At 44.5% G+C, this 27,922-nt stretch overlaps 2 protein-coding genes across 9 annotated transcripts in view; one reads left to right on the forward strand and one right to left on the reverse strand.

The window, feature by feature from the left end:
- The window catches only part of TBL1XR1 (TBL1X/Y related 1), a 382,210-nt gene extending 361,318 nt beyond the window's left edge, over nt 1-20,892 (reverse strand). Inside the window, exon 1 of the mRNA XM_048954695.1 lies at nt 20,804-20,892. The gene's annotated coding sequence lies outside the window, so the exon portion shown is untranslated. The remainder of the gene's footprint in view (nt 1-20,803) is intronic.
- Nucleotides 1-27,922, forward strand: part of LOC125697463 (calcium-activated potassium channel subunit beta-2) — a 114,913-nt gene that overhangs the window by 60,603 nt on the left and 26,388 nt on the right. For 2 of the 8 annotated variants that reach the window (XR_007378802.1, XM_048954713.1), the window contains exon 1: nt 14,925-16,365. The exons of 3 other annotated variants lie outside the window; for them this stretch is intronic. Coding sequence is in view for 3 of the 5 variants with exons in the window: in XM_048954713.1 (XP_048810670.1) it covers nt 16,316-16,365 (50 nt within the window). In the remaining 2 variants the exon portion in view is untranslated. Of the gene's footprint in view, nt 1-13,993; nt 14,890-14,923; nt 16,366-21,173; nt 21,398-27,922 lie in introns of those variants that run through there. 3 more of the 8 variants (XM_048954719.1, XM_048954715.1, XM_048954720.1) reach the window with 3 other exon arrangements.

Raw genomic sequence — 27,922 nt, forward strand, 5'->3', positions numbered from 1 at the left:
CAGTGCAGGAATACAGCCCATGTACTTCTTGCCCTTGCAAATGTCTCTGAAACATACCTTTGGCCATTTGACTTCTTTTGATGTAAGATACGTGATTTCAGATAATGGGCTATGCTAAATCTTCAGTATGAATGACTGAAGTTTCCACAGGTATTAAACAGGTCTATGAAGGACAACAAATAAATCAGAAAGCATGTAGCATTGCTTGAAATACTGTAGTTCTTTCTTAACCAAGAAACAATTTGTGTCACCATAAAACAATCATGAATTCACCCACTAAAAGAGATATTGTAGGACCCATTTCCAAAGCATGCCACATTCAATGCATACAGTCAAAATAATTGTATCTGTGAAGTCCATCTGAATTTGGAACACAAGTCTTGTTTGGGTTTTTCCATTAAAGCAAATTGCTTTGGCTGCCTAACTGGGGAATCAATATATTCTGATCTGCATTCATTTCCATCTCATCCTTCTTCATACCTAGAATTGGACAGCACAAGAACTATCCTTCAAAAGCAGTAGCAAGGGCCCTGAGTCACCTCACCCGCCTGAAGATATGATTTAAACACGGAAGATGAAGATATCATCCCTTCTTCACACCCAGTTCAACACTTCTCAACTGTGTATGAATTTCACCTTTGGGTGTACATTCACAGCCCCAAGTACCACCAGCAGCAGGACTAACAGCACCAACAAGAGCCTTGGGGCAGTCCTGGCGTTTTTATAGCAGTGATTAGGTTTTCCAGAAGAGCAGTGAAGTGTCTGTATCTGATTAGAACTCTTCGAGTTGGACTTCTAACCTCTTGAGTCATTTTCAAACAGTTTAGGCCAGAATTAGTCACAAAAGCATTTGCTTTTTTTTCTTTTCCTTTCCCCTTTGCTTTCATGTTTTTCATTACAGAGGGACAAAGCGATACCGTGCTATGACGAGCAGCCAGAGCTCAGCTGAAACACAGCTCCTGCTATGATCCCTCGTTCAGCAGCTCATTTCCCTTCCTCGTCCTGGGCTCAAGAGGCTTATCAATAACAACTAGGGAGACAGACCTTTTCCATTTCTGACTTCACAACGAGTAAATTTTCCCTAGAATGTTTTTCTGAGATTTCCACAACCATCTCCCTCCATGCCCCAATCCAAGATGAGTGGTATTTCTAGAAATTAAGTTAGCTCCGCTGTGTTATGTTATTTTTATTTTTATTTTTTACAAACCACCCTTCATTACCTTAATGTTCTCATTATGGTTGATACACTGCATAGTTGTTCATTATTATCACATTTTAACTCAAGTTCAGATTGTATATCACTGGTGGAGCTCCCTGGGATAAAGGGCAATGAATACTTTAATTGCCTGATAAATTATTAAGGACACTCCTTTAATTGGGTAATGTGGTGTTTACATCTTCGAAGCAAATACTTATGGAATCTACACGGGTGCAGATTTGTGCTAAGCATACAGCTACCAGCCTCCATTTCCCCTCAAGGATAACAGTTTTATCAGGCTATTAAAATAAACACCACACAGGATAAATCGTAGCAGATGCCATGCAAGATCTGCAGCTGGAATGAAGACACAAACCTCCAAAGTCAAAGGGGGTGCACTGACTTGCATCAGCTGAGGGATCTGTGGCCAATGGATTTCACTCAAAGCAAAGCAAAACAGCCAAGGACCTACATTTTGCATCACTTTAGCTAACCTAGTTCATTTGAACTGAAATGGGTCACAGTGTACCCACACAAGGAGTTCAGCAGCAAACCCAACTTCAGAAGAGCACAGGGAAAATGCAGCTGGGGAAAGCAAATGCACATTGTGTTAAACAGAGCTTGGCACAGCAGAAACCTGGGCTTTCAGCTGCTCTCACAACCATTTTAGAAATAAAACATCCCCCGGAAAGGCACAGTCAATTCCAGCCCATGGGGAAAAGATGGGAGCAGGAGGGAGAGGCAGTCCCCTGCCTGAGACCCAGCTGCTCCCAACTTTCCCTTCTCTGAGCATCTCTGTACTTAGAAATTGAGCTTCCTTGAAGTTCTGCCATGTCCCTGCTTTCCTAAGCTGTGTGGATATGAAGGTATTTGTCACATTCTTTCCAGCCATATGCTATGCTTCTTGCTTATTAAAAAAGAGAGAAGGGAGCAGACTGTCTAGGAAGGTTCTTTGTGTTGCTTAGAAATAGTCACGAAACAGACTTTTCAGGGGAAGTTAGCATTTCAAAGGTGTTGCACATCTATTTATTATCAGCTTTTGGTGACACACTGTGCCTGAACTCAGACCAGCAGAGAAGCAAAATACTATTAATACCTGCTTTATGAGTGCCCATTCTGTTCATTCCAGGGGCTTTTGGCACAGCAAGGGGCAGGCAGAGCTGCACCCAGACAGGGCCAGCAGGGAAATGGGCTGCATCATCACTGAGCAGTCTCAATAGGGAAGCCTTCCTGCAGTCCTCTGCTATAGCCCTTGACTTCCTTCTCTCCCCTAGAAAATGTTTTTTCCCCTCCTCCCCCTCTCCAACCCAAATGGCACAATACAGTGCCACTTAGTTTCCCTTCTATTTAAGGCTCCATTCTCCACAGCCAAACGACAGAAACACGGTTTGGGTATGACATATATGCACATACACACACAGATACTTCACTTATCTATGCATGTGACTTTTCTTAAGGAAAGATGAGTCTTGAGTGTCTTCGCCTGTTAAGAAGTCACCATATTTCACTGTGGCAGGAATTCACCCCATGTTGAGTCAGATGACCCTACTACTGCACAGCGTTATCTAAGTTCCCCCCCATCCTTTTCCCATTGCACAGGGGTGAGAACATGATTAAGTCTTACAGATAGTGGAGCTCTCTGCTCTTTCAAGGGCTACAAGGAAAAGTGCAGTCACAAACCTCCTGCTTACTGCCTGAGAATCTCAATAACGAAGTCAAATTAGGTGAAATCCTGGCTGATGCCTTCTTACAAAAGCAGACTTTGAAACAGTACATCCAGAAAAACATCTAATTCAACGCTCAGATCTTAAGAAAATCAATCCCTGTGAACATGCATCCAAATGAAAACAAGTGTAGATGGAGAAATTCCTCAGGTTAATGCTTCCAAACAGATCAATACACAAACTCCCGTGGACTGATTTCCTGGAGCTCCAGACTGGCTCTTCAGCTCAACTCTGATCGCCTGGATCTACAAGACCTGGGAACCAGGCTCTGCTTGCAGTTTTTTGACTCTCCTTTTCCAGTTCTGCTCTCCTTGGTCCTTTCCAGGGGATCTCACACTCCAGATGTGCAGAAAAATACTTCCCCACTCAATTTAGCATTTCTGCTTCACCATGCCACACCAGGCAGTGGAAAGAACTGCACCCTCATTTATACATGCATTCCCTCTCCTTCCACTGATAACCTTTTGAACCACATCTCAAAAAGGCTGCTTTGCCAGTCAGAACATCATTGTCTCGCTGAATCTGCTGTAATCACAGGAGAGCTAAGCAGTGTTACATCAACAGTGCCATTAATGGGTGCAAAGACACTGTGTACTGCTCAATAGCTATTATGCTTTTGTACAGTTAAAGTTTGCCTCCAGCACTCATGCTAGTGGGAGAGAGTACAGCACAGGGAAAGCAACAACACAAAGCAGTGCTCTCCTCCTGGGTGGGCAGGAGGAAACCCTTCCACCTAAGGATGGCAGAAGGTGCTGTGGCCACTGGCTGATGGCACAGGACCCAGCTGTACTTGGCCTTCTTCCTAGCAGCATTTTGCTGATCTAACCCATGTCATGTTCTATGCCAGCTGGCAATACTATTTGATTCTGCTTTTGGATGCCTGTATGCAGCTCCCAAAGCTTCTGACCTGCTCTATAGTGCTACTACTCTCACCTCAAGATCAGCTTTACCACATTCCCTGTGTCAGTTCTTCACTATGTAAAATTAACAAGAGCACAGCCAGCGTGCCTCTGGCTGCCCCATTGATCGTTACAGAAGGTTCCTCACAATGAAGTGCAGCAGTAGTCTGTGTGGCACTGCATGGATACACAGCTGTAATCCCCAGTGCTGGGATCAGATCGTCTCTTGGGGTCATTTCTGCACATGGAACCACGTGTACACAGACCAGTTGATTCCAGCATGCCCAAGGTACATTCAAAACCTCAGCCATCTGTTATTTATCATAACAGAGGGCACCTTTCTCCAAACAGGGGTTCCAGGACAAACTGCAGAGCAGAAGGACAGACATGCAGCCAGTGCTGAGCAGTGATGGTGCAAGTTGGCCTGTTTGCTGTCCATGCATATGTTTGCAAGAAACATTCAAAATGGAAATCCAGCTAGGATGGAAGAGATGCCATGACATTTCCCACACCCACAGTCCCGCTGGCATCTTCCTCACTCAGCTGCAATCTCAAAGACTCATACAGCTGTGAAGTGGCATGAAAAACAAGAAAGGGAGTGCATAAAAACAGTGCTAAGTCATAACTGCTTTTGAATGATATGGCTGGCCACAACACAGGCTAAAAAAATAATATAGAGTTTAATTTGCAGCACTATACGAACTACTACAAACAGGCAGTGGGACATAGCTTCCTATTTTCTTCCCCTTACCTCAAGTGTTTCTTATCTGCCTGTGCTGGGGTGACCATCTATCACAGCCCATCCCATGTGCCAGAAGACAGGCATGCTGCATCTGATTACACTGCTTTATCTCCACCAGGGCTTTAGGAGCCATTCCCACTTTGATTATGCTAATCTGATAACATTATTTCTGAGCAACATGCCACAGCAGAGGGACAACGAGCTGCTTAGTGGAGACCAAATCAAATGCAGTCGGATAAACTGCTTCTGTCTTTCAGGTGCAGATTTCAAAGGTTGTGAGGGTGCATCCTGCCTTTCCAAAAGAGGGAAAGGCAAATTTGACTATACAGAAAAAATTTTAAGAGACAATGCTTATACAGCAGGGGAGATGGCAAGCATCCATGCTGTGCAAAATGAGCATGGGAACAGCGAGGAAAGCGCACCAACACACAGCCCTTTGGTATACACCCACAAATCTTCTCTTGCACACAGCTAAAGGACTCCAGATGCTGCAGTTGAGCAACTTGCAGCATCAGCAATAAAAGCAAGAACAATGAGGGAATCATCCTTTGATATCTATATTGCAACCACAAGCATCAGTGCACTCAGGCTCTGCTTCTTTGGCATCAGAGCTGCTGTGTCAGGAAGAGCAATGTGGTTGTGCGTTCAAGTACAACACTCTGTACCCCAAAGCCCAGCAAGGTTCCCTGGTGCAAACTGTTCCAGCAGCAGCCACACTTATTTTAGGAGACCAATGTTTCCATTTGTTGAACATCTAGCATCTCTTATGGAGACTGGCAAACACTGACATTTCCAGTCTGATGGCTGGAAAATACCAGAGAGAAAAAAAATATATTTGAGGTTGATCTGAAAAGGACAATTTTCATGTAAATGATGAAACTAGCACTTTATTTCAAATCGTTTTAGAGTATTAAAATCTAGCTTTTTAAAAGTTAAGCACATTTTTGAATAAGAAAACCATTTCAGAGCAGTCCAAGAGTTTAATTTTAAAAGAACTGAAACAGCACTTTGTTCACTTCAAAACAGAGGAATGGGATGTCAGCTTCCCTGACAGAAGCCTTCCTCCTCCTTTCTCCAGCCAAAACGATTCACAGATCCATTTGTTCATGGAAAAAGTGGATAATTTTGTAGCAAATAATCCTTGATTGGTCAATTTACCTTTGGCTGCAATTATTTGTCATCCAAATGTATATTCCAAGGGAAAGACACATTCTAGCTCTCAAGAGCAAGCAGAACAGGGAACACCAGCTGTATTACTGGTAGGTGGACAATTGGACTAGATGATCTTAGAGGTGCTTTTCAACCTGAGTGATTCTATGATTCAGCTCTTCCCACAGAGCAGCAGGACCCACCAGCCTGCAGCTCCAGCCACACAAACACTTGGGTTACGTGAGCTATGGAGTCAACTAGGTCAGACCACAGAGCTGAGACCCAAGCTTGAACATCCCTAAGGATGCCACTTGTTCTGCTACTTTTAAGTTATTCAACTCAAGCAGAGGAGGCTTAGATTGTCACAAATAAATTCAGCAGCAAGGTGGTTCAGCAACATCATCATCATCCCCATGACACAGCAGCACTGTGCTTGAGCAACCTGTTACCTGTTCTTCCCCTTTCTGTGCTTCCGCACAAAAAGCCAGACATGGAAGTATTGGCAACAGAAAACCGTCATCTACTCTGCCTGCAGGGAAATCTGGTACAAATTATCCTTTTCCTTAATTACTTGATCCTACCTAATCCTCCAGTGGGCAATGCTGACCTTGATAGTCCAAATCTAGCCTGCACAGCCTCTTTATGCTGTTTCCAAGCACATTTGCAGAGCATTTCCAGCCCCAGGGTGCTCTGGCTCCTTTATGCCACAGCTCAGCAGCAAACCCCAACCCTCCTGAACCAGGGACCTGTCACACTACTCAAAGGCACTTGAGTGCTCCAAAAAGGACAAAAAATAGTGGAGATATTCCCCAGCCTGCGAGGCCAGAGAGATTTACAGCCTCCTGGATGTAGAATTTCAGAGGCTTAGGGCTGCTGGACTTCCCCAGCCAAACCAATGCCGTGGTGCATAAAGCTGCAGCACAAAGAGGCAGCACCGTGGATATACCCAAGCAAGTTCAAGGGATATCAGAACTATGACACATACAAATTGATTTTTCACTCTAAGCTCAATGGCTACTTATCTCCAATAGCAAAATTAACATTCAATTAGATTTGCTAAATAATTCATGGCAATACATTTGATGTGGTAGCGAATCCCAGCAGTGAATCATCAGCATTTTGCATTATTGTGCTGGCAGAAACCAGGATTATTTCTTAAAAGACAACATCTCTCGTTTCCACCATCCACACCCAGATTCTTCAGGGCCTTGAAGCTTCCTCATTTCATATCGCCCAGGGCTAAATTTGAAGGGATAAGAAGAACTGTTGCTATTGAATTTTTTTTTATTTTGGAGCAATTTAACCATACACTGCAGTTTGATTTGCCGGTATTTTTTCCCCCAGCATTGAAATACATTTGGAGCTCTGCAAATCTTTTGTAATGAAGCAATGCAGAACCACTGTTTAGTCATGCAAATGAAATGAGTTAACTGAAAAGCATTCTGGGGAGCATAAACTCTTTGCCAAAATTCAAAGCAAAAATTTCTATTGTCAATCAAAATGCATAAACGTTTCCAAATTGGCTTTTGTGCGTGTGCATTGTTGGGAAAAGGACAAGCAAGACAGAGCAAACATTTCCTGCAGTCTCCGAGATAACCAGTGCACTAAGTACTTGGGAGAGAGGCAAATAGTTTTTCTACAGGACTTCTGAAAATACATGTAATTATTACTATGAGTTGAGAAGGAAGAAAATGGCTTTCCATCCACCATAAAAGCACCCCAACCTCCTCTGAATCCATCCTTTTCCAATATTATACACGAGGTCAGAATCAGAGCAGACTCCCAAAGAGCAAGGCTTTGGTAGGCAAACCACAGCATTCACCTTTTTGCTTTTTCTCCTAGCAGTCAGGGAAGCAGAGGGGCCCTGGTGTCTGCACAAAGGACACTTCCATGCATGGCTCCCCATGCCATTCTGTCCCCTTTGAGCTGAAGCATTTTGCAAACTGTGGTTAGGGACTGTAGATAAAATTGAGCTCACTCTAACCCAGCTCTTAGAGATTACTTGAGATTCCTGTACTGCTGAAGGATCAAAGATGAATAGCCATTTTAGCCTGTGCTTCCACAGCAGCTTTTTACAACATTAGATATAATGACCAGGTATTCAGCTGGTATAAACTGCTTCAGCTTTATTTTCTCCACTCGCAGTAAGAGCCAGCTCACATCATCCAAGGACTTCTCCAAAGTCACTGTTAGATCTGGTTGATACAGAGCTCTCTCTCAGCTGTACAACATTTATTCAGTTTCTTTCTTTCAGAACTTCACAAATGCTAACCAACTCATTGAGACATTTCATTTTAGGCATTAGGAAAAAATTCCCCCCTGAAGTAGCACTGCCACAGGCTGCTCAGGGAGTGATGGAGTCACCATCCATGGAGGTGTTCCAAAGCTGTGGAGATATGGCACTGAGGGATGTGGTCAATTGGCAATATTGGTGGTATGCAAACAGTTGGACTAGATGATCTGAGAGGTCTTTTCTAACCTTTCCAACCTTAATGATTCCATGATTAGATCTTCTCTGCTACAAACACTGGAGTTTGGTGGCTTGTAAGATCAGCAGCAAGAGTTTAAAAGAATTTTAAAGCAAACAAACCTCCCACCACCTGTCAGAGGGCTCACATAGTGGACTTGGATCCTACACTTAATAGGGCACTCCTGGCACCAGGCAAAGGCTTTTTCCAAACTCCTCTCTTGTCCCAGCGTGCAAGGTACACATCCTACATTAGACAGTGGCAGCTTCACACCTAGCTGAGAAAACAAGGTCATTGTCATCATGATAGCACACAGCCATCACAGCTGCGGACTCAGCCCCAGGCTGTGGGTGCCTCAGTGAGACAGACTGCAATGCTCAAGAGATACACAGCTGGCTGACAGCTCAGCATCCCTGATGATGAACGAGCCTGCTCTATGAAGCTATTTGCAAGAAATACAAAGCATGGTTTCTCTTTTAGACCTCACTTAGATTCAGGACTACACCTGGCTGTGAAGGCCAGAAGAAATCTGATTCAAAAGTTTTTTGAAGAGGAGAGAAAGACAGAAAACAGGCTGTTCAGGTGCTTTAAGAACAGAGCATGAATTCTGCCTATGCTTCTATGACAAGGCAGCCAGGTGAGGTACAGCATGCCCATCACATTCTACATGGAAAGCTGGCAGCATCTGTCATAGAAGTCTGAACAGCAGAGGCTGAGACTCCCTTACTTAAAACTCTCTTATGTTCTAAGTAAGTTGATGAATTAGTAGCAGTAGGGATTAGCAAGACCGGAAAGGCTGGAGAACACACAAATGTGCCAGAACCCACAAGCCATTGAATAGCTCTGCTGTTGTGTGAGCTAAAAGGCTATTTCTGCCATTAGACTGAGAGCGACAGCACTGACAAGATTTATCAGAGAACATTTACTCCAGACTCAATGAAAAATTGCCTCAGTAAAAATGCTGCCAGCTCTGCTGACGTCTATTATCTTTATTAGAAAGGCCTCTCTGATAACCAAATTCATTAAGGCCTCTAAGCAAATCATTTCATATAAACTTCTGCATATTAATTCAGCACAAACAGATGCAATGGGAGCTTTGGTGGAAAAAAAATTAAAGAGGGCTACATTTGTCTGTGAGTATAGCAAAGAGGTTTCAAGTTTTCCACAAAGTCCATTTTGAAGTGCTATGGTGTGCTACTAACTCAATGTCGTGGCACCTGTGCTGCCCACTGAGTTTGCACTTAGTCCTTCTCAGTCCTAGCAAGTTCAATCCCATATACAGAGGGTTACATCATTGCCCCCAGGGTGCAGTAATTCCTATTTTTCCATTGTTCATGTTTTAACTGAGTGAAATTTCTACACGTGTTCCAAGTTGGATACAGAAACAAAAGCAAGAAACTTTACTGATGGAAGGCCAGTGAAACAGGATCGATGCACAGCCCTCCCCCGAAACCATAAGATTGGCTCAGCCCCATGCAATACAGCACATACTGCTGTTTCCACTGGGCTCCCACAGCAGCTTGTCCAGCAGTCCAAGAAAACCTCCAAAACTGAGGGTGCACACAAGTTCAGTGGTATCGTGCACCAGGATGGAGCTAATTCTGGCAAGTTAGACCAGAATCTCATTACACAGCATAGGGTCAGAGAACAAGGCCACTGTGCTTAACTATCCTGCAGCCTTTCAAAATCCCTAAGAAGCTTTAAAGAAAGGCTAAGACACAATTTTCACTGTATTTCTGACGACTTAAAAAAAAAAAAAAAAAAAAGGCAGAATTTCTCACAGGGGTCTCTGAAAGATTAGACTCATTACTGTTAACACTGTATTAGAAGTGGACATTAATTAACGCTGAATTGCAAAGGAATTCCAGTAGTACAACGTATTTCACCCTCGCTGCTGCAGCAATGAACTCATTATGAATGAAGAAATTAAAAACATATATCAGAAGGGAAAGTTAATGATTTTCTACTTCTTATTTAGTGTGGGCAAAATACACTACCAGACTAGAACGAAAGAGGAGGAACATATCTCAGATTTATTTACAGGATAAGATCACAGCCCAAAGCACGTTATTTGCTGGAATGAAGTGTTTATCAAGTGATTTCAAAGCTGCACATAATGACCTTGAGCCAAGCACTTTGCATCACCCAGGTTTTCTATCTGCATGGAAGAGCAGCGCTCACCTCCTGGCCCCTGGGCAGGAGGGCTGAGAAGCCCACCAAGAGAGGTGGGGACAGCCAACATGGGGAGAATGTGGCCCAGAGGAAGTGCCAGTGGTGAGGCCAGAGCTGCTCAAGCAGACGAAGCACTGCACAGCCATTCAGTCCAAGCTGCACTTGTGCTACTAGCTGGGGGGCCAGGTTTGTGTAATAACCCTTTAACACAGATGCCAAAGTCACTGCTGCACTAAATCAGGAATGCTCCAAGGGTACCTGGGGGGCTCAGCTCCATAAGCAGACCCAGCCCAAGGACACGAGATCTTTCCCTCAGCATCACTTGTTCTTAAGACACCTACTACCTTGCAAATTAACCCAGCTGACACTCAGCTGCACACCTGCAACTGCAGTGAACCTTTCCTGCAGGTTCCATCTCAGATATTTCAGTAATTCTTGCTTTCATCTCTTCTTGGTTTTACTACTTGCATTAGTCTTTTTGACTTGAACCAAATCATTTTCTTTCACATTATTTCCATTGTTGCACTGCCTGTATCCGTGTCAGAGACTGCAAAATTCCACAAAGCTCAGATAAGCCTGTGTTGTCATGTAAATAACAGCAGCATGTCCTTCTGTCCAAAGAAAATAAGGTGTATTAAAGGTAGCAATATATGATTTTCCATTTTTTATTTTATAATTATGCACTGAATTTAAAAAGAGATGTCACACAGGCAATCTTTATAGTCACATAGACAATCTGTAAGAAAACAAAGGAAAATTTTGATAGAATATATTGCCCTGTGCAAGAAATAGGCTCTGATTATTGGACAAGAGATGAGATAGTGGTGATGTAAATAGAATGGTGACCTTGCTGCAGAAGTGTTCATTACTTAACATCACAACAAGCAAATTAATGGATTTTGGAATAGAGCAAATAACAGTAATAATCATTTTGCTCCTTGGCATTTGTTTTCTGACAGCTAGATTTAGCAGCAAGTGTTTTGTATTATTATTTATAAAAGGGATTGCAAACAGAATTCCACATGACCTTAACGACATCACAGAATCATATATATAGTGAAGAATATGTTACAAGATTAATCAAGGTTTGGTGAGTGTTCATATGTCAAGAAGTGACACCTAGAAACAAAACTGACTGCCAGAAGAGTGTGGCCTTTATGCTAGGACATGTATGGATGGGATACTATCGCTGATGTGATAATCCAACAGTAGAAATCCTACATAGGAAAGCTGTGATCGTGGTTACTATGGTAATTATGGGCACTTTGATATGTGTTCTGTACACAATAAATTGTGTCATGATAAATCTCATGATCTTGTTTAAGGGAACTATAGCTGTCCTACAAAGCGTTGCACTGCCGGGTCTGGAGGTGCTCATGAACTGTGGAAATGCGGCCCTGAGTGACACAGTTAGGAGGCATGGTGAGGGTGGGTTGGCCATTGGACTAGATTATCTTAGTGGTCTTTTCCAGCCTTAATGATTCTATGATTGCTCTCTATAGGAATTTCCTGCCTTACTGAATGATGTCTGAACCACCCCCTCACAATTCACTTCTCAGCCCTCCTGGGCTACACTGGGGCTGGGACAGTAACTGGGACCCACTCTCAGCACTGCCAATGGGTCCTAGGGAGCAGCAGTGCCTTCACCTTGCACAGTACCCCCAAACACCAGCATCTCCATCAGCACATCCAACAGCAGGAGCAGCTTATGGACATCATTCACCCCTCCCACTCAAGGCAGTGGGAGAAAATGTCCTGCAGAAGTGACTGCTGCTCCTGGAGAGGCTGCTGGGCTTGGTCATAGAGCAGTGATGTGCTGTGCTCTGAGTGCCATGCTGCCAACAATTAAGAAGGGGAGTAGAAAACAACGTATGGGGCTCTACCCAATTAAGCCTGCACAGAGCATAAAGGGACTTCAGTATAGCAGCCTGCAATGAAGCGTTTTCCAACAAAGATCACAAACTGGCTTCTAAAACACCTCAATCTGGTTCAAACAGTGAAGTCATTAGGCAAGTTGGTGCAATAAAAACCTCTCCGCAAATGGAAGCCCCATGGCACAAACACCTTCACAACACTATTGGAATTTTAAACCATGATAATTGCTTTGTAATGTAAGCAATTTCCCGATGCGTGAACACCACAGAGCACACATCACCACAGCCCTGCCTCCAGCCCCCTCCCCAGGCACAGAAACCCTTGATTGCAGCACACAAATGTAGGTTGTGCAGATTGCATATGTTAAAGCAACTTCATTTAATAGCCAAACTGCTTGGTAGCAACTTGTGAGAGGCTGCAAGAGGGAGAAGCCCTCTGCTAATGTGACAGAGCAGTGTTGGGCACAGAGAAATGCACAAGGAAGGGCTGGGCCAGGGCTGCAGATGTCACTCCTACACCTTCTTATCACCTGTGCACAGCCCACAGACCTCCAGCAGCATTACAGCTGTCACCATCACCTGTTGAGAGCACCACAAGTCTCTGTACTCTCATTTACACTGATTATCACATTAATAATTTCTGGTGCTACAGAAACAGACTAAAAACAGTGAGCCTGCATCTTCCCAGTACAAATGAGGCCAGTTGATAGTACTGAGAGTGTGGAGAGCTCATTGTTTGGCAGTAACAAAGCCTTTATCTCAAAAGGTCTAATTCATAAAAATTAGTTGCTGAGGCTGTGCAGAACAGAGCACAGTTCCCATGCTGGTTCCTTCTACCACAGCACACCCTGCTGATGCTGCCCCTTCTGTTTCTCCTCCCTCCTGCCAACAGACACCAGCACTGAGATCTGACAGCATCACAGCTTTGCTCTTTCCTTTAAGCTCCACATAGAAAGTGAAAAGGTGGAAAGGAGTTGGAGGAAAGGCTTCCCCCTGTATTTCACTTTGGGCTAGGTGACAAACCAGGGACACAGTGGGATGCCCACCCTCCTGTATCATTTCAGCCTCATGGGAGCAGGGCAAATAGGTGTCACCCTCCGCCCAAGGGCTCCCCCATTCTGGGAGTCAGCCCTTTATTACCATCACTTCGACTATCTGCAAAAACTTCAATTAGCCAGAAAGAGGTCATGTTCCTGACATGGATTAATTGCATTGGAAATGAGCTTGATTGCCCGAACCCTCATTTATCAGCAGCTGCTCACTGCAGCCCAGATTACTCAGCAAATCAAGCTTTGAGTACTTGAGACAGGGCTCACAGGGGCAGTGCATTCATAGCCAAGACTTCAGACAAATCTGAGCATGGCTGGAACAGAGGGTATGATCCTGGGGCACTTCTCCCCAGACATGAGAGATGCCACAGATCTGTCTCACAGAAACAAAAGGAGTTTGTTTTGAGTCCCGATTTACCCTGTAAAAGGGACTGGAGGCAGTCTGGTGGCACTCATTTAGGACCATCTTCCTGCACAGTCACCCTGTCCCGAGAGAAAGATTCCCAACAAGGACAGGGCAGTCCCTTCCCACCTGTGCCACAGCATGGAGAGGCTGCTTCCCACATACATCAGTGCAGCTGTGCACAAAGCATGTGGTTCTGTATGAGGTATCTACATGGTATAGCTCCTCTTTCTGCTTTTACTGTATTTCATCTTTAAATTGGGAGAGATGTTTGTAACAAATCAGAGAGGAACAGCGAGTTTCCAAGGAGATTCGCTGATGAATCAGACTGACTGGTATGAGGTCTAGATGGGCTGGAGCTTCTTAATTCATGAGACCTCATGTAACAAACAGAGGGAAAAAAGATTCTATCTCAATTGCAGATCGTGCATTCCTTCTGCCAAGAAAAGCAGCTTTCATTCCTGTTGTAGGAGCAAACAGCAAGCGCATCGAGAGGGAGAGCAGCGCGAGGTGAGTGAGCTGCTCTGGCACTCACCTAGCTCAGAAAAGCAAACACCATCCAAAGGCAGAGCAGTCCGGATGGAGGTGACAGAGGGGAGGGCTGGAAAGCCCCCAGTGTCACACAGGGAAGAATACATAGGGTTGAGCAAGCACGGGAGTGGAAGCCACACAGCAGCTCCATCACAGCCCTGGCATTTCTGAGAGAAAAAGTGGAACCACAAGAAGATATCAGGGCAGGAACAGGGCTGCCCCACCACCAGACGCTGCTGCAAACTGGATTTTCTGCCCAATTCCTGCAGTTTTCTTTCAAGAAAGAAGTGAGAGCAAAGGCATTGCCTGCAGTGAGCACCATGCCCTGGGGGCATACAAGGAGCCCAAGCAGAGCAGGTGGAAAGAGGAACACCTGTAAGCACAGGAGTACCAAGGAGCATCGGCAGAAGAAACTGCTTCTCAAGGCTGGGTTCATCCAGACAGTCTGCTCACCTGCTTCCTTCTGATGGATTGATGCTGAGAAATCACTGAACACTGGTGTTACTTCTTCTGAAATCCAAAGCATTTCAAACAACCCAGGAACAGCAAGAGCAGGGAGAAGTAACTGGATACACACCAAGTGCTCCGTGGAATGGGTGGAAATCACAGGAGCACATAGATGATGGGGAAAATCTTCCAACCACATTGAGATCTGCATTTTAGGCACTGCTGCTGGCAAGGTAAAGGTGGGCACAGCCAAGTGACTGCTGTGGGGTATCAGAGGTGGGGGACCAGGCAGGCAGGCAGGATACTGGGCAGAGCCACATGGGGGTAGTTAAAGCTAGAGTGAACTCAGGCTTGGTTGTTAAGTGAGGCTCCCAAAAGGATTTCCTGGAGCACTTTTGCCTGCCAGGCAGAGGCACGAGCCGGGTGGTCAAGGGACTGAAGGATGTTTATATGCAAACTAGTTCAAGAGCTGCTAGAAGATGCAAGTTGCACTTGTTCAGCTGAGGAAGCTGCAGCTGTTAGCATTCATGATGTAGTTAAAGGTTTATGGTAATATTTTAGCAATGCATGTTGTAACATTATTGCTAGAAAACACTCTGGGCCTCTCACATAATAAGCAAAATACTCCTGAATGCACTGAGGCTGGAAGCAGCACACGGGATAGTGGAGCAGCACCAGCAGTGGTGGCCCTCAAGCTGCTCAGAGAACGGGGACTGAATGTGGGCTGGGGACTGCATGGGGCTGGAGGAGCAGCTGCCTCTGCGTGGGAATGTGGGTGGTGAGCAGGAGGCTGACAAGCATCTCAGCAACAGCTCTGGAGTTAGATCTGTTGCAAGCAGTACATTGCAAACAATATTGGGTACACTAACTTAATGTGTAAAAACACAGTAAGGTACCACTGAGCTGTGGTGCTTGTTTGGTCCCTCAGTGCTAAACCAGTGGTTGGAATGCAAAAGATTGTTGCACGCACAGCTAGAAGACAAACTGATGTCTCTTGCTGTGCACCTCTGCATGCACAAGCTTTTGCATAACCTTTCTGAAATCAGAAATTCTCTGCACATTTATCCTCTGTTGCCAAGTACCAAATGCAGGCACTAGGGAATCCCACAAAGCAGCCATACAGATTAGCTCCTAGCAGTAATAGTAATCCACTCAGTCCCACCTCAACAAATCCTGCTTTCCCTAGGAGGGAGTCACTGCCTTTTAGAAATCCCCTTATTCACTGGCAGCTCCTGGACAGGGGCACCAGGCTCCGCTCCTCAGTGCTACTGCAGTAGCTTCAGCCATTGACTTCTCTCCATAAAAAAAAAAAAAAAAAAAGCAGCACTTAGGTGGATCCCACAAGGTACCTCCTATGTCCCTGGAGTGGGGTCATCACTTCCACTTCTCAGCTGGCCTCCCAGCGGGCACTGTGGGAGTCCAGAGCTGCAGCAGGCTGAGAGAGCTGGGTTTGGGATGGGACCAGCCCAGCTCCTCACACATCTTGGAAGGCAAATCCCAGCACCAGCACCACAGGGATGCGCAGGATCCTTTCCAACAACCTTCCCCGAATGACCCAGATTGCATCAACGGGCTCTGGAGGGAGCTTGCAGCCAGTGCTCTCCAGATGGGAGTGTAGGATTTGCAACATGGGGCCCCAGAGAGAAAAGCAGCACAACGATGGGAAAGGAAAGCAGAAGGCCTCAGCACCCTTCCCACTACTACAGCTGGTAAATGTCTCTAATTTCCATCTTTTTTACTCTTTTCAGTGAGCCAGAGAAATCACTCTCTCTGTGCCTCTTTGCATGCCAAGCATCAGGGTGCTGGATAGCACTGAGCCTTGCAGACTGCTACAAAAGCCAGAAGTAACTAAGCAGGCTGGAGTAATGCATGTGTTCAGAGACTCAACATTTTTCTTCTTTGTATTAAGAATTGTTTGGTATATAGTTATACCAGCAACCAGATGGTGCATGCTTTGCCAGCAAAAGGGTGTTGGTAAAAAGGAGCTTCCTGGGTTTTGCATGTTCCTCCAGAGGTTACAGATGTGCGTACTGATGTCTGTAATACTCTCTAGGGTAAGGCAGGAGCAGAGTCCCATGAAGAAATGGGACAGGGGTCCATAATTCCCCAAAGCAATCCATAAGGGCACACCAGGATTTCCCATTCCAATTCAGTCTTGTTTTTGGATATAGAAGCTCTGCAGTGCCTCTTGGGTTAATATCTTGTTGAAATGCAACAAGCATCCTCCCTTGTGCAGGGGCAAGCCATAAGCCCCATTAATTGGGGCACACCAACCACTTTCAGCAACATTGCCTCTTAATGGAGGGGAGGCAGCACAGCAGCAGCCACTCCACAGCCCATTAACTCACTGCCAGGTGGCCTGACCCCAGTCTTTAATGTGCATTTAAACTAGAGGTCTACAGCAGAGAGATTACAGTGCAATAGCAGAAATGCAATTCTACAGGGATTCTTTTAGTGCCAGTTAAACTCTGTGGCAGAACTCCCTCTGGCTCCCACATGGCCACAGACTCATTTGTTTGTGCCCACTCGCAGGCAAACGGTGCTAGGTATAGTGTTTGGCTGCTTTCAGTAGGCATCTCACCAGAAATGAAGCAAGATAGAAAGCACAGAGTTAAAAATTAAGTTGTTCAGATAAAGCTTATTCTGGATACTGAACTACCGATATTCCCCAATGCAGCCAGACTGTAACCCTGTGCTTCAAGCACACACCGATGTTCTGGGCTGGGTTTCAATCCTGCTGACTTTATCCAGCACTGTGCTCAAGCTTTGTGCCACTTCACACTCAGAAATATCCCAGCCACACTGCAGGGGTGCAGGAGGAATCACAGCCAAGTTTTTACCCAGTTCCTGTCCATTGAACTCCTCATTTGCTCAGCAGAGCCATGCCCATTGCTAGAAGAGGCCAGCTGCACTCACAGCTGTAAGGTGGTCTTGCTCACTGGTATGTGAGCAACAGAGGTTTCCTGCTCTTGCAGAGATCTAAAATCACCTCTAATTAGAGCTTTGGAAGATCCCACTGTTCTCAGCAATTAGCTTCCTTACCAGGCTTGTTTGAATTGAACAGCAGCCCTCCCCACTGGAGATGTAGCAAGCTTTAACAACTGTCTTTTTTTCCACTCCACTCTGCTTCTAATTCTCAGCTCTACTGCTGGTGTAGAAGTGCTGATAGGGAGAGAAAACGCCTTGTATGATGGAAGAATGAATAAAGATCTCAGATAGAATAAACCCAGTCATGAACATGAGGGTAGGGCATGGCTGGGTTTATTCTGCTTAAAACTCAAGTCTGTCTATGCAAGCGACTTAATTCATTCTGAGCAATGGTGTGTGGTGCTGACAAACACTGGAAGTTTCAGCTGCAGGGAGAGGAAAGGAGCACCCATCCCACTGCTGCAGGCCTGCAGGACTCTACTACTTGCAGGCCCACAGGAGATGACACTGGTTGCTCCTGGACAGAATTTGCTATCAGCTCAGGGGCTTAGTGTGGGAGGACCAGATTTTTTCTTTCCTCATCTGCAGCCTGTCTCTCTCACTCATGCCTATGTTGCTGTCCCATAGCTCCGCCACCCCCCATCTCTCTGCCCACACCACATTGGTCCTGTATTAACCCTACACCAGGCTCCAGAGCTTCAGCACCTCCCAGCCAGCCTTCAGCTGAGATATTAAAGCCATCTAATACATCCAGTTAGTACAGGAGTTCCACCACTTTAAGATAATTGCATTTCTCCCTAGTTACTGATAAAACAGACTCTTCTTAATCATTGAGATATGGCCTGATGAGATATTAACAGCTCCATAAGTGAAATAACAGATACAACACCAAAAGCTAAGTTAAGTGTTCTCAGATGCCTGCATTAATCATTCCATATCTCTGAAGTAGCATCCACCAAAGCTCTCCATTGCTGCCCAGTCTTAAAGTCACAGGACACCTCTGCTCTCAGCGCAGCTCTATCTTTGTGCCCATAAGAAGGTTGTTGCTTGCTTTCAGACATCAGTGGGAAAGCCAGAAGTCTGGAAATTTTGACTCGTTTTGTTTCACTGAGCAGGAAAAGCCTTGCTGATGTCAATTCTTCACAGTGATCATAGGATCGATACTTTTAAATACTTTTCTACCCCTTAAGCAATTTCTTCAAAGTATGCATCCACTCCTGATCTGACTAATGGGCTAAAACTGTACTCTTGATATTTTTGGAATTGATTGCAACCTCCTGATGCATGAAAATAAGCACTAAGCCCAGCAAACAAGCACAGGTGCTGTTGATACAGCAATCACTGCTCAGCTCTGAGCCTGCAGTTACAGCCCAGCACAGACCCACCACTCCTCCATGCAGAACAGGTGCCAGCTTCCTCCCACTCAGGGATTAAGGATGTAACCAGAGATCAGGCAGTCACCTCTGTCACCATCAAGTTCTCAAGCCCCATGAACTTCTCCCTAATTGCATAAGAACACAGCTTGTGCAAGCTGCACTCTGCATGAGATGGTTTATGCAGACCCACACTTCAAAATTTGAAGGAGCCTTTAAAGTTATTCATACCTCAACCATATCAGCATCCTCTGCATGCAAAGGATGCTTTGCAGCTCCTTTCTCCTTTCATGGAGAAAGACCACAAGCCTGAAGGTTGAGATTTCCATTCACAACTCAGAAAACAATGGTAATCACAGATTCAGCCTTCTAAAAACCAGAAAACTAGAAAAGTTCTGACCTGCACAATGGACCAGTGATAGAAAGAAGGTTTATTTGTTTCTCACAGGTTTGTACCTCTCCAAAACAAAACTGGCTCCATTGGAGTTGTATTAAATAATTTACTGCAATAGTTTGTCCCAGAACTCATCCAGCAACATCATTTTACCTGCTGTCTGGTACCACAGACACCTGCTCCAATTTGAGAAAGCTGATTAACACACACTTGTGTAAATAGAGGAGGTAGCTCCCTAATTTGAATCTTCCACTGAGACTACCTAGGTGCTCAGGTTGAGCAGGTGACATTCTTAATGCCTTCTAGACAATCCTGGACACACAGCATTGGTGTAAGGAAGATTTGTTTGCATGGGGAGGGAAGTATTGAAGAGAAAAGCAAGTGCCACATCCCACCCAGATCGCAAGCAGTACACAGTAGTGCTCCCCACTGCAGGGCCACAGCCAAGCTACTGCCACTTTAAAAACCTGGCTGCAATCCAGCCCTCGAAATTGGTGTCAATGGCACTTTGTTAGGTGTGCTGAGGCTACAGAAGTACAGGCTATCATTCATTATTGCTGTTGGTTTTGTAGGACAAGCATCAGCATAAGACAGTCAGCTTCAAGCACAACCAGGGACAAGCTTCCAGGTAGTTCACATCCCTATTTCACACCTTACCCAAGCTGGATTTTTCCTTCATCCATTAAAACCTGAGGCTACATTTTGCTCACCCTATGCTTCAGTAACTAGGCTCACATCCCCTTCCACCAGGCATAGGGCCCCCACCACTCATCCTGTATCACCATGCAGCTAAAGCTGTGCTTCTCCATGTTCCAGACCACCTGGAGCCCATCTGCCCTTTCTCCTGGTCAAGCCCTCACACCCTCAAGCTGCACCCCAGCACTGCCTCCCCACAGCTACAGGATCACTGCTGCTCTGCCTCATGCTGCTGTGCTGCTCTCCCATCTGGTGCAGGTTCATTGCAGGCAGCACCAATCAGCCTCCCTCAGGCAAGGTCTCATTGCGAACAGTGGAATTTTCCAAATATTGACTCTAAATAATAACTAAAAACTAAATAATACCATTCCGCTTTTATTGCCTATAAAGCTGGCTTTGTTTCACCTTCCACAATACTTCCAAAGCAACTTGGCTGCATCAAAGATAACTTGCACATAATAGTGGCAGAACCAGGCTGCATTTAGTACATTCCAACAGCTGAACTGAACCTGCTCCTGCACCAAGAAATATAAATCAATAGATGCTTTTCTACACTCCACTTCCATAGCCACATTCCTACACAAAGAGGAAAGCACACACACTGAGTTTTGCTAAGCTTTAAAGTAAACACACAAAAATCAGGACCTTGGCACAACAAAACATATGGCTTTCTACCCAGAAGGCTACAATAACTAAGGGCACAAAGCAACAACATACAGACAGAAAGAGAATAGCTTGGTGCTTTTGATACTGTACCTTGGATGCACGCTTCTTCCTTCATGTCAAACTGCTCCTCACTCTGCTAGACAATGCCTCCCAGAGCTGCCTTCTTCAAAACACCTCAGCAGGAAACTCCACAAATGAGCCAGCAAAACTCCTGGGTGAGCTATTTATCTACTCCCAGTCTGACCTTGATTGTGGGCACCTGGAGCCAGCATCCACCAGCAGCTCCAGGGCTGATTGCTCTCACTTGCCATGCTCTCAGTAACTTCAGCTGTGTGTTAAGAACTGTTTCCACCCATTGAAATTAACACAGCAAAAATTAAAAGTTTGCTCTGACCGCTCCTAGCAACGTTGGGTATCAACATCAGGATACACAATGTTAAAAACGGCATGATGACACAACAGTCAACATCAGTGCTTCCTCTGATGATACAGCTGCACCCTGAGCTACCAGACCACCCCAACTCTCTGATTGCCACCAGAAAGAGCAGCTTGGGAGAGCTGTGCTGGTAACACAGCTGAACTGGTAACAACAGGCTTTGGTCTGTAGCCGGGGTGGTTGAAAAAGAAGGAGATAATGGCTGTTGGCCTCCACCAGGGCAGCTACGTGTGCTTACAGGCAGAAAGGTAACAGCACTTGAGTGTGATACCTATTCAGCAATTACGTATATCCTCTACATCCTCATGCACCTTGCCTCTGAGAAGTTACCAAAGAAATAGCTCTTGTTCCAGCTCTTAAAGTTTGTTACAGGCTCTTTGAACGTCGATTTTATTTCAGAAAATAGTGATGAGTTTGATATAGGACCAGGTGTTTTTAGGCTACCAACATTTTGAACACAGAAGTCTATAGAAAGGCTTTTGACTGATTGTGAGCAGACTTGGCAATCGGGACCTGAATGCGGACCAGATCTGCTCCTTGAAATTCCATTCAGGCCTTGGAGCTGGGCTGTAGCAGATGCTATTACTGACCTTGGTGTTTTCCTTTAGCAGCTTCACAGGATCCTTAGTTCAGCGTTGCCCTAGAATAAATCTGGAATGGATCCCATGGAGCTGATAAAGTTTTGGCTAAAACAAATGATAGATAGGGAAATGAGCACTAAATGACTTGTGTAAATCTGCATGACTTCAGTGTCTTTTCATTATGCTTTCAGATTTTAAGATTTTCAGTCTGGCATTAAAAAAAGAAAGTGCATAAGGATTGGGAACCGTGTTACAGGCAGGTCCCTGGGCTGAGAAGTCTTGCCATGTGCTCTGCCCAGCTCTACAGCAGGACACAGGGATGTGATTTAACAGTGGCTTGCAAAATATGCAGCAGACAACTTCAAAACAAGGGTCCTCCCTACTCCAGCTTGGTCTGAATGGCCTGCCAAGAATGTGCAGAATTCATCAACAATTATTCTTTCATTTACAGTATTCCCTGGCTGTGTTGTGTGTAAATCTTGTTTTATTTCAGTCAGTGTCTGCCATATACCTTTTGCCTTCAGTATCGTACGCCATGCCAAGAAGATTGCGATATGTATGTTAAGTGCTTCCATTTTCTCATATAAGCTGCCATTTTTCCAATATCAAAATATTCCTGGGACCCTATATAAATGTCTCCTGAATGTAGAAGAATGAGATTTAATATTGCTTTCTCACTGATCTAATAGGAGGTTTGTTTGTTTTTAGAGTAAAATCAATCACTGTTGCAATTTGTCAGCCAGACAAAGTAACAAGCTTCCAAAGGCTTGGATGGCAAGCATCTCTGTAAAACCTCACTAGGTGAGCTGTAGTACCACTTCCAGGGTAGCAGCTGCATGATGTGCTCCCAGATTTGGGATATTTGGCCTCAGGATCCCCAGTTATGCTCTGAACTCTCTCTCAGTCCAAAGCTTATAAGCTGAGTTGATACTTGAGCGACCTCTGCTCATGAGGCTACATGGGATGCAATTCCATCTGGTGAGCCTTGGCTCAGAGCATGGGGTACATTTATGTGTTGCAGCAAGCTGTGAGGCAGCAGGGTGCCTGAGATGAGCATCCACAGCACCCACCCCTGTGGGACTTTATGCCCTGTTAGTTTCTGTAACCAGAATTTCATCAATCTTTTTAAGGGAGAAGAAGACTGTAGGTGTTAATAGCACAACAGTGCCATGAGCTGCACACTGGCAATTCTGGATGACTTGATAGCAACCTCATGGAATCACCACTGTTGTGGGATTTGTTATTTTTCTTGGACCAATCAGCAAGATGCGGGTTAATCTTAGGAGATGTCAGCCACGTATTCTCAGCCAAAAGCATGTAGAAATGGCTTATTTCAGATCCATCCAACACCCAAAATATACAGAGTAGCTTTGGCTGCAAGGATTCAAAGCCTCTTCCTCAAAACCCTTCTTAAAATTTAACCTGAAAGCCTGAAATGAACATTTGACCTTTTATCCACAGATTATCTTTGTAAGTATTTCCAATAAAAGAAGACTGATTTCTGAATTAGGACTTACGAAGATTAACAGCTTGGCATTTGAGCATCAGTGTCTGAGTGAATTTTCCCATCCTCTCCCTTAACTAGAAATTAGGTCCCATCACACGGCCCCAGTGCCAGTGCTCTGACAGGCCAAGAGGCAGCATGTGGCAATGTTGGAAGGGCATCAGAGCATTCACGTGCTGCTTGGTCAGGGACTGCAGGTGACTGTGAGAACAGGAAAACTCACCGCAGCAAAAGCTCCTGACTTACCAGAGCTCCAGCACCAGCGCCACATGTTCTGACTGCCTCCACAGCAGCCAAATGGCTGAACCCAAAAAGCGACACAAAATTACTCGTGATCTCCTCTCTGCAACTGCTCGGTCTCGAGAACTTGATTTGTTTCCAGAGTGCTTTGAAAAGACCCTTCACCTAACTCTGACCTCAAATCCTCGTGCTCCAGACAGAGGGCGGAGAGATTGCTCCTTAGGACATCAACACTTGTTAATTGTCTCAAAGAGATTACGCAAATCACCTAAACAAGTATCAACCTAGATTTTGGATTAAGTGTGGGTGCTAAAATGACCTTGTTGATGAAATCAATGTGATCTAACCTCACAAACTGGAGAGGGAAGCCTTGGATGTAATTGTGACTCAGTAGGTACGATCACGGTGAGTAGTCAACTGCACAGTACCTGTTTTCCTATCTCTAACACCCTTGCAGTGTTCCTTGAGACCCAGTACAATAAAACATCAGGTCTGGGTCTTTCTGGAACAGACAGAACACTGACAAAATCATCGCAATGTGATGTTTCCTTTTACCAATGCTAATTGCTTTCTCCATTTTTGAGCTTTCTGGCTCGTGTTGGTGTCAGCATCCCAGCTCCTGCATTAACCAACATAACATTGTTTGGGGGTGGATTTAGCTTAGTATATTTGGCAGGGAGCTCAGCGCAGGTGTTGGGCATGTTGTGCACGTCAGGGTCCCCCACATTTGTTCCCTGCCTGCTGCCATGGGGTGACGTTCCTGCTGTGCAGCCAATAGCCAGAGTCACTTGTCCTGCTGGTACCTGCAGTTTTCTTTGCGTCTCGCTTAGGTTTTGGAAGTAATTAACTCTGGAAGGACAGATTGGGGTTTAGGCTGTTACAGACATTTTCAGCAAGGTTTGCATTGAGTGTGTTGGTCCTCATGTTGTGGCCAAGAGCGAAGCCCAAAAATTGTATCTGTAATGAGTGCTTCACAAAAGGGAGATCATTAAGTCAGAACCATAATGCCTCTTCAGAGGTTGTTCTTGCTGCTGTTCCATAACACCAGCAGATTTCCCTGCAAACTCTCTAGTGCATATAGCGGAAACAACTTCAGATCCAGTAACAATTCATGGACTGTTTACAAAGGAAAAAAAAATGTTGGAGGCAAAGCCAGCAATGACTGGAATGCTTAAATCTACTTTCAAATCTCTTTGCTCAAATCCAGTTTAATTTACTCGTTTGCTAATCCCAATCTTGTTTTTACAAATATAACTCACGGAAACACGTTGAACTTCTGCAGCTAGCTGGAGAACTTAGGGCTCCAAAACTCTTGGCTCTGCTTCTCCCTGTGTGTAGTGGTAGATTTGCATTCTGCTCAGATATGTATTAGATGCACTCCCTGTTCCCTTCCTGAACACTGTTCCACTTCACTCTCCCTGTTGTTTGTTATGGCAAAGTTAGCCTAGTTTCACTTCATTGGAACAGGTTGCCCAGGAAGGTGGTGGGGTCACCATCTCTGGAGGTGTTCAAGAAGCATGGACATGTGGCACTGAGGGACGTGGTCAGTGGGACTGGTGGGGTGTGTTTGGGGTTGGACTTGGTGATCCTAGTAGTCTTTTCCAGCCTTAATGATTCTATGATTCTTCCACTGAACTTCAAGTATACCGCATGGAGGAACATAGCTTTTCTCAAAGATTTCTTCAAATGCTATTATTAATGAATTCATGTATTTTTAGAAATAATTTCATCACTATCATGTGCTTACATAGAAATAGCAAGTAATAATGATGCGACAAAATATCAGGAACAGTGCAGTCTGTGCATTCAGGGCTAGGGAACTGTGCATTATATTCTTATTTCTGAACCCAGATGGGCTCACAGGGACAAAGGTTCCATGAGGATCCCAGCCTGGGAGCACATCTCCTGGTTGCTTTGTGCACTGCAGTGCTGGCTCCCCTTCCCTTCACAGCTGCCTCCTTTGCTCCCCTTGGGGCTGTATTTCTATATACAGGCATACAGAGAAAAGCCTTTTTAATCTGGTGTCTTACAGACTCAAAGTAGGAATACTTTTCATTTTGAATAAAATATGAATATTAAGCTCTTTGGGCAGGGACTTTGTCTTCCAGTGTCTCTACAAAGCACTTAGTACACTGCCAGCATTACAAATGTAAATACTACAAATAATATAATAGAGTTTGGAGCTCAGAGATCTGTTTCATTGGAAATGGGCCCACAAAGCCTCCCTGCATGCTGTAATAGAAAAGGCTCAGGTATGAGGAAACGCTTAGGTTCAAGACTTTCTTTTGATTTAAGTTTCCCAGTAACTCAAGGTCTTCCTGGTTTGATCCCAGCAGTAAAACAGAGACGCTCTGCCCAGGAGACAAGAAGTTTAGCACAGAGACACTCATTTGAGAAGTGGGTGAGAGCTGTTTAATTCTGTAGAGCAACACTGTGCAATAATTCAAGACAGAAAGCCAGCATGAGTTCCCTAACCAGCTGAAGGCAAACAGGTAGAAAGGACTTAAAAAAAAATCCTTGTAGAAAAGAATGTATTATTAAATGAAAAAGTAATTTAACTGAATAATAATGTTCTCATAGCACACTGCAAATCTAATATCAACTCTGCAAATCTAATAGGATCTCTGCAAAAGCAGAGAAGTTCAATCTGAAGTGCACTCTTCTGAGGCTGAGGCTGATGTCCATTAAGTACAATAGAAATATTACTTCAGCTTCAATTCCAGCCAGACCAGGCCTCCACTGCATTTGGATTGTCAGTGGCCTTTACTGTCTCTGTAGAATATTCCACTCAGACTCACCACAGTCATTAAGGCAACTTTAATTTCCACAACAGAAAGCAGAATGCAGGAGGCACTGTTGTGTTTGCACCAGAGCCTTTTCCTGCATTAAGCAAGAAACAAATTGGCACAGAAAAATCATAAGTGGATGGGAGGCAACCATTAGACTTTCCTAAATGAGGTGTAATCAATACACAGTGCCTTCCACCGTGCTAACAAACAGCACAACCTCCAAGGGATCCTCTAGCCAACAGGAGACATACTGCCCACATTGCAATGGTTGTGCCATTGTATTGCCAGCCATTGTATTTCTCATTATGCCAATGGCCAAATCATTGTGCTTCAGCCACTTTACTGTGTACATCAGCTGGAAATTATCACCTTCATTACCCATAGCTCCTAAAGGCACCATGCCATAATCCGTGTGGAATTCAATCCACATGGAAAAGGCTGGCCATGTAACAGCCTTCCACACAAAGCACCTACTGTGCACCAAGCTATCTCAGTCTATCACTTTTTGCAGGTCCCAGCAACATCTCCCATTTGAGCATTCCATTAACTTTTTCACCCTTTATTTCTTAAAAAAGCCCAGAGGTAATCTTAATCCCCCTTATCTTGCAGCACTATTATCTTACGGTGTTTCTGCTGGCTTCACACAGAGATTTTGTGGAACTGCATTTTCTTATTTAGCCCAAAATAGGCTTAGAGAAAGACAGTGCAAACAGGTCTTTTTTGAACAAGCTAGGAAAAAAAAATGAAACTCTTGGCTTGTGCCTAGTTTCAATTCAGTATCAGTTTAAAGGATGTAGGGTTGTTTTGTTGTTGTTTTTTCTCCTGTAGTTTAGGAGAAGGGAGCATTTACCACTTGAGATGGGAGATCTGTTCCAGTCAAATTACTTCTTTTAGATCCCAAGGGATTAGCTGCATCCCTTGGAGGTGCCCACGATGCTCCTTGTCTGCTGGGACCCATAATTAACAAGGCCAGTAATTATCCCAACCCCGTCAGCTCTGGAAAGAACTTTGTCACGACACACGTAGTATCAGTTCCCTTAATGGACTGAGGGAGTCTGTAAAGTAAAAAGGTGTAAGACTGGCAACTGCTAAATAGGACTGTCCATGAAGAAATCCACTTATTTTTAACTGGGTTGAAGTTATTTTACAAATCTTACATTTGTAACGGATGGATATATTAATAAATTACATACAGAGGCTTTCAAGTTAGAAGCAAGCCTCTCGATCTACTGCTTCAGAAAGCGCAGTCCAAAAGATATTGATCTGTTTATAGAGATAAGCATCCAACAGATTTATCAGAATCAATGCAAACACTCAGAAAAAGACTCAATAGAAATAATAATAAATAAGTAAGGACCTAGGAAATAGAAATGTGCAATTTAAAACTAATTGAAATGCTGACCCAAAGAATAGGTGCTTACGTTCATTTCTGCAAAAGCAGTACCAGGAAAGGGGAAGAGAGTGCTAAAAGTAAGTGGATAATTTTAGAGATGACAGACAAGATAAGTAGCATCCAGCTCTAAGGAGGAGAGCAGGAGCTAGAAAGCAGTGGAAGCAGAATAAGATTTTTTATTTGATTTTTCTTACAGAACTTTCAAATGAATTTGTCAAATTAAAGGTTTGAGTACTATTGAAATCAAGTCAGGAGAGAGAACAGCA

Source organism: Lagopus muta, chromosome 9, assembly GCF_023343835.1.
Source record: "Lagopus muta isolate bLagMut1 chromosome 9, bLagMut1 primary, whole genome shotgun sequence".
In the NCBI taxonomy this organism is placed as follows: Eukaryota; Metazoa; Chordata; class Aves; order Galliformes; family Phasianidae; genus Lagopus; species Lagopus muta.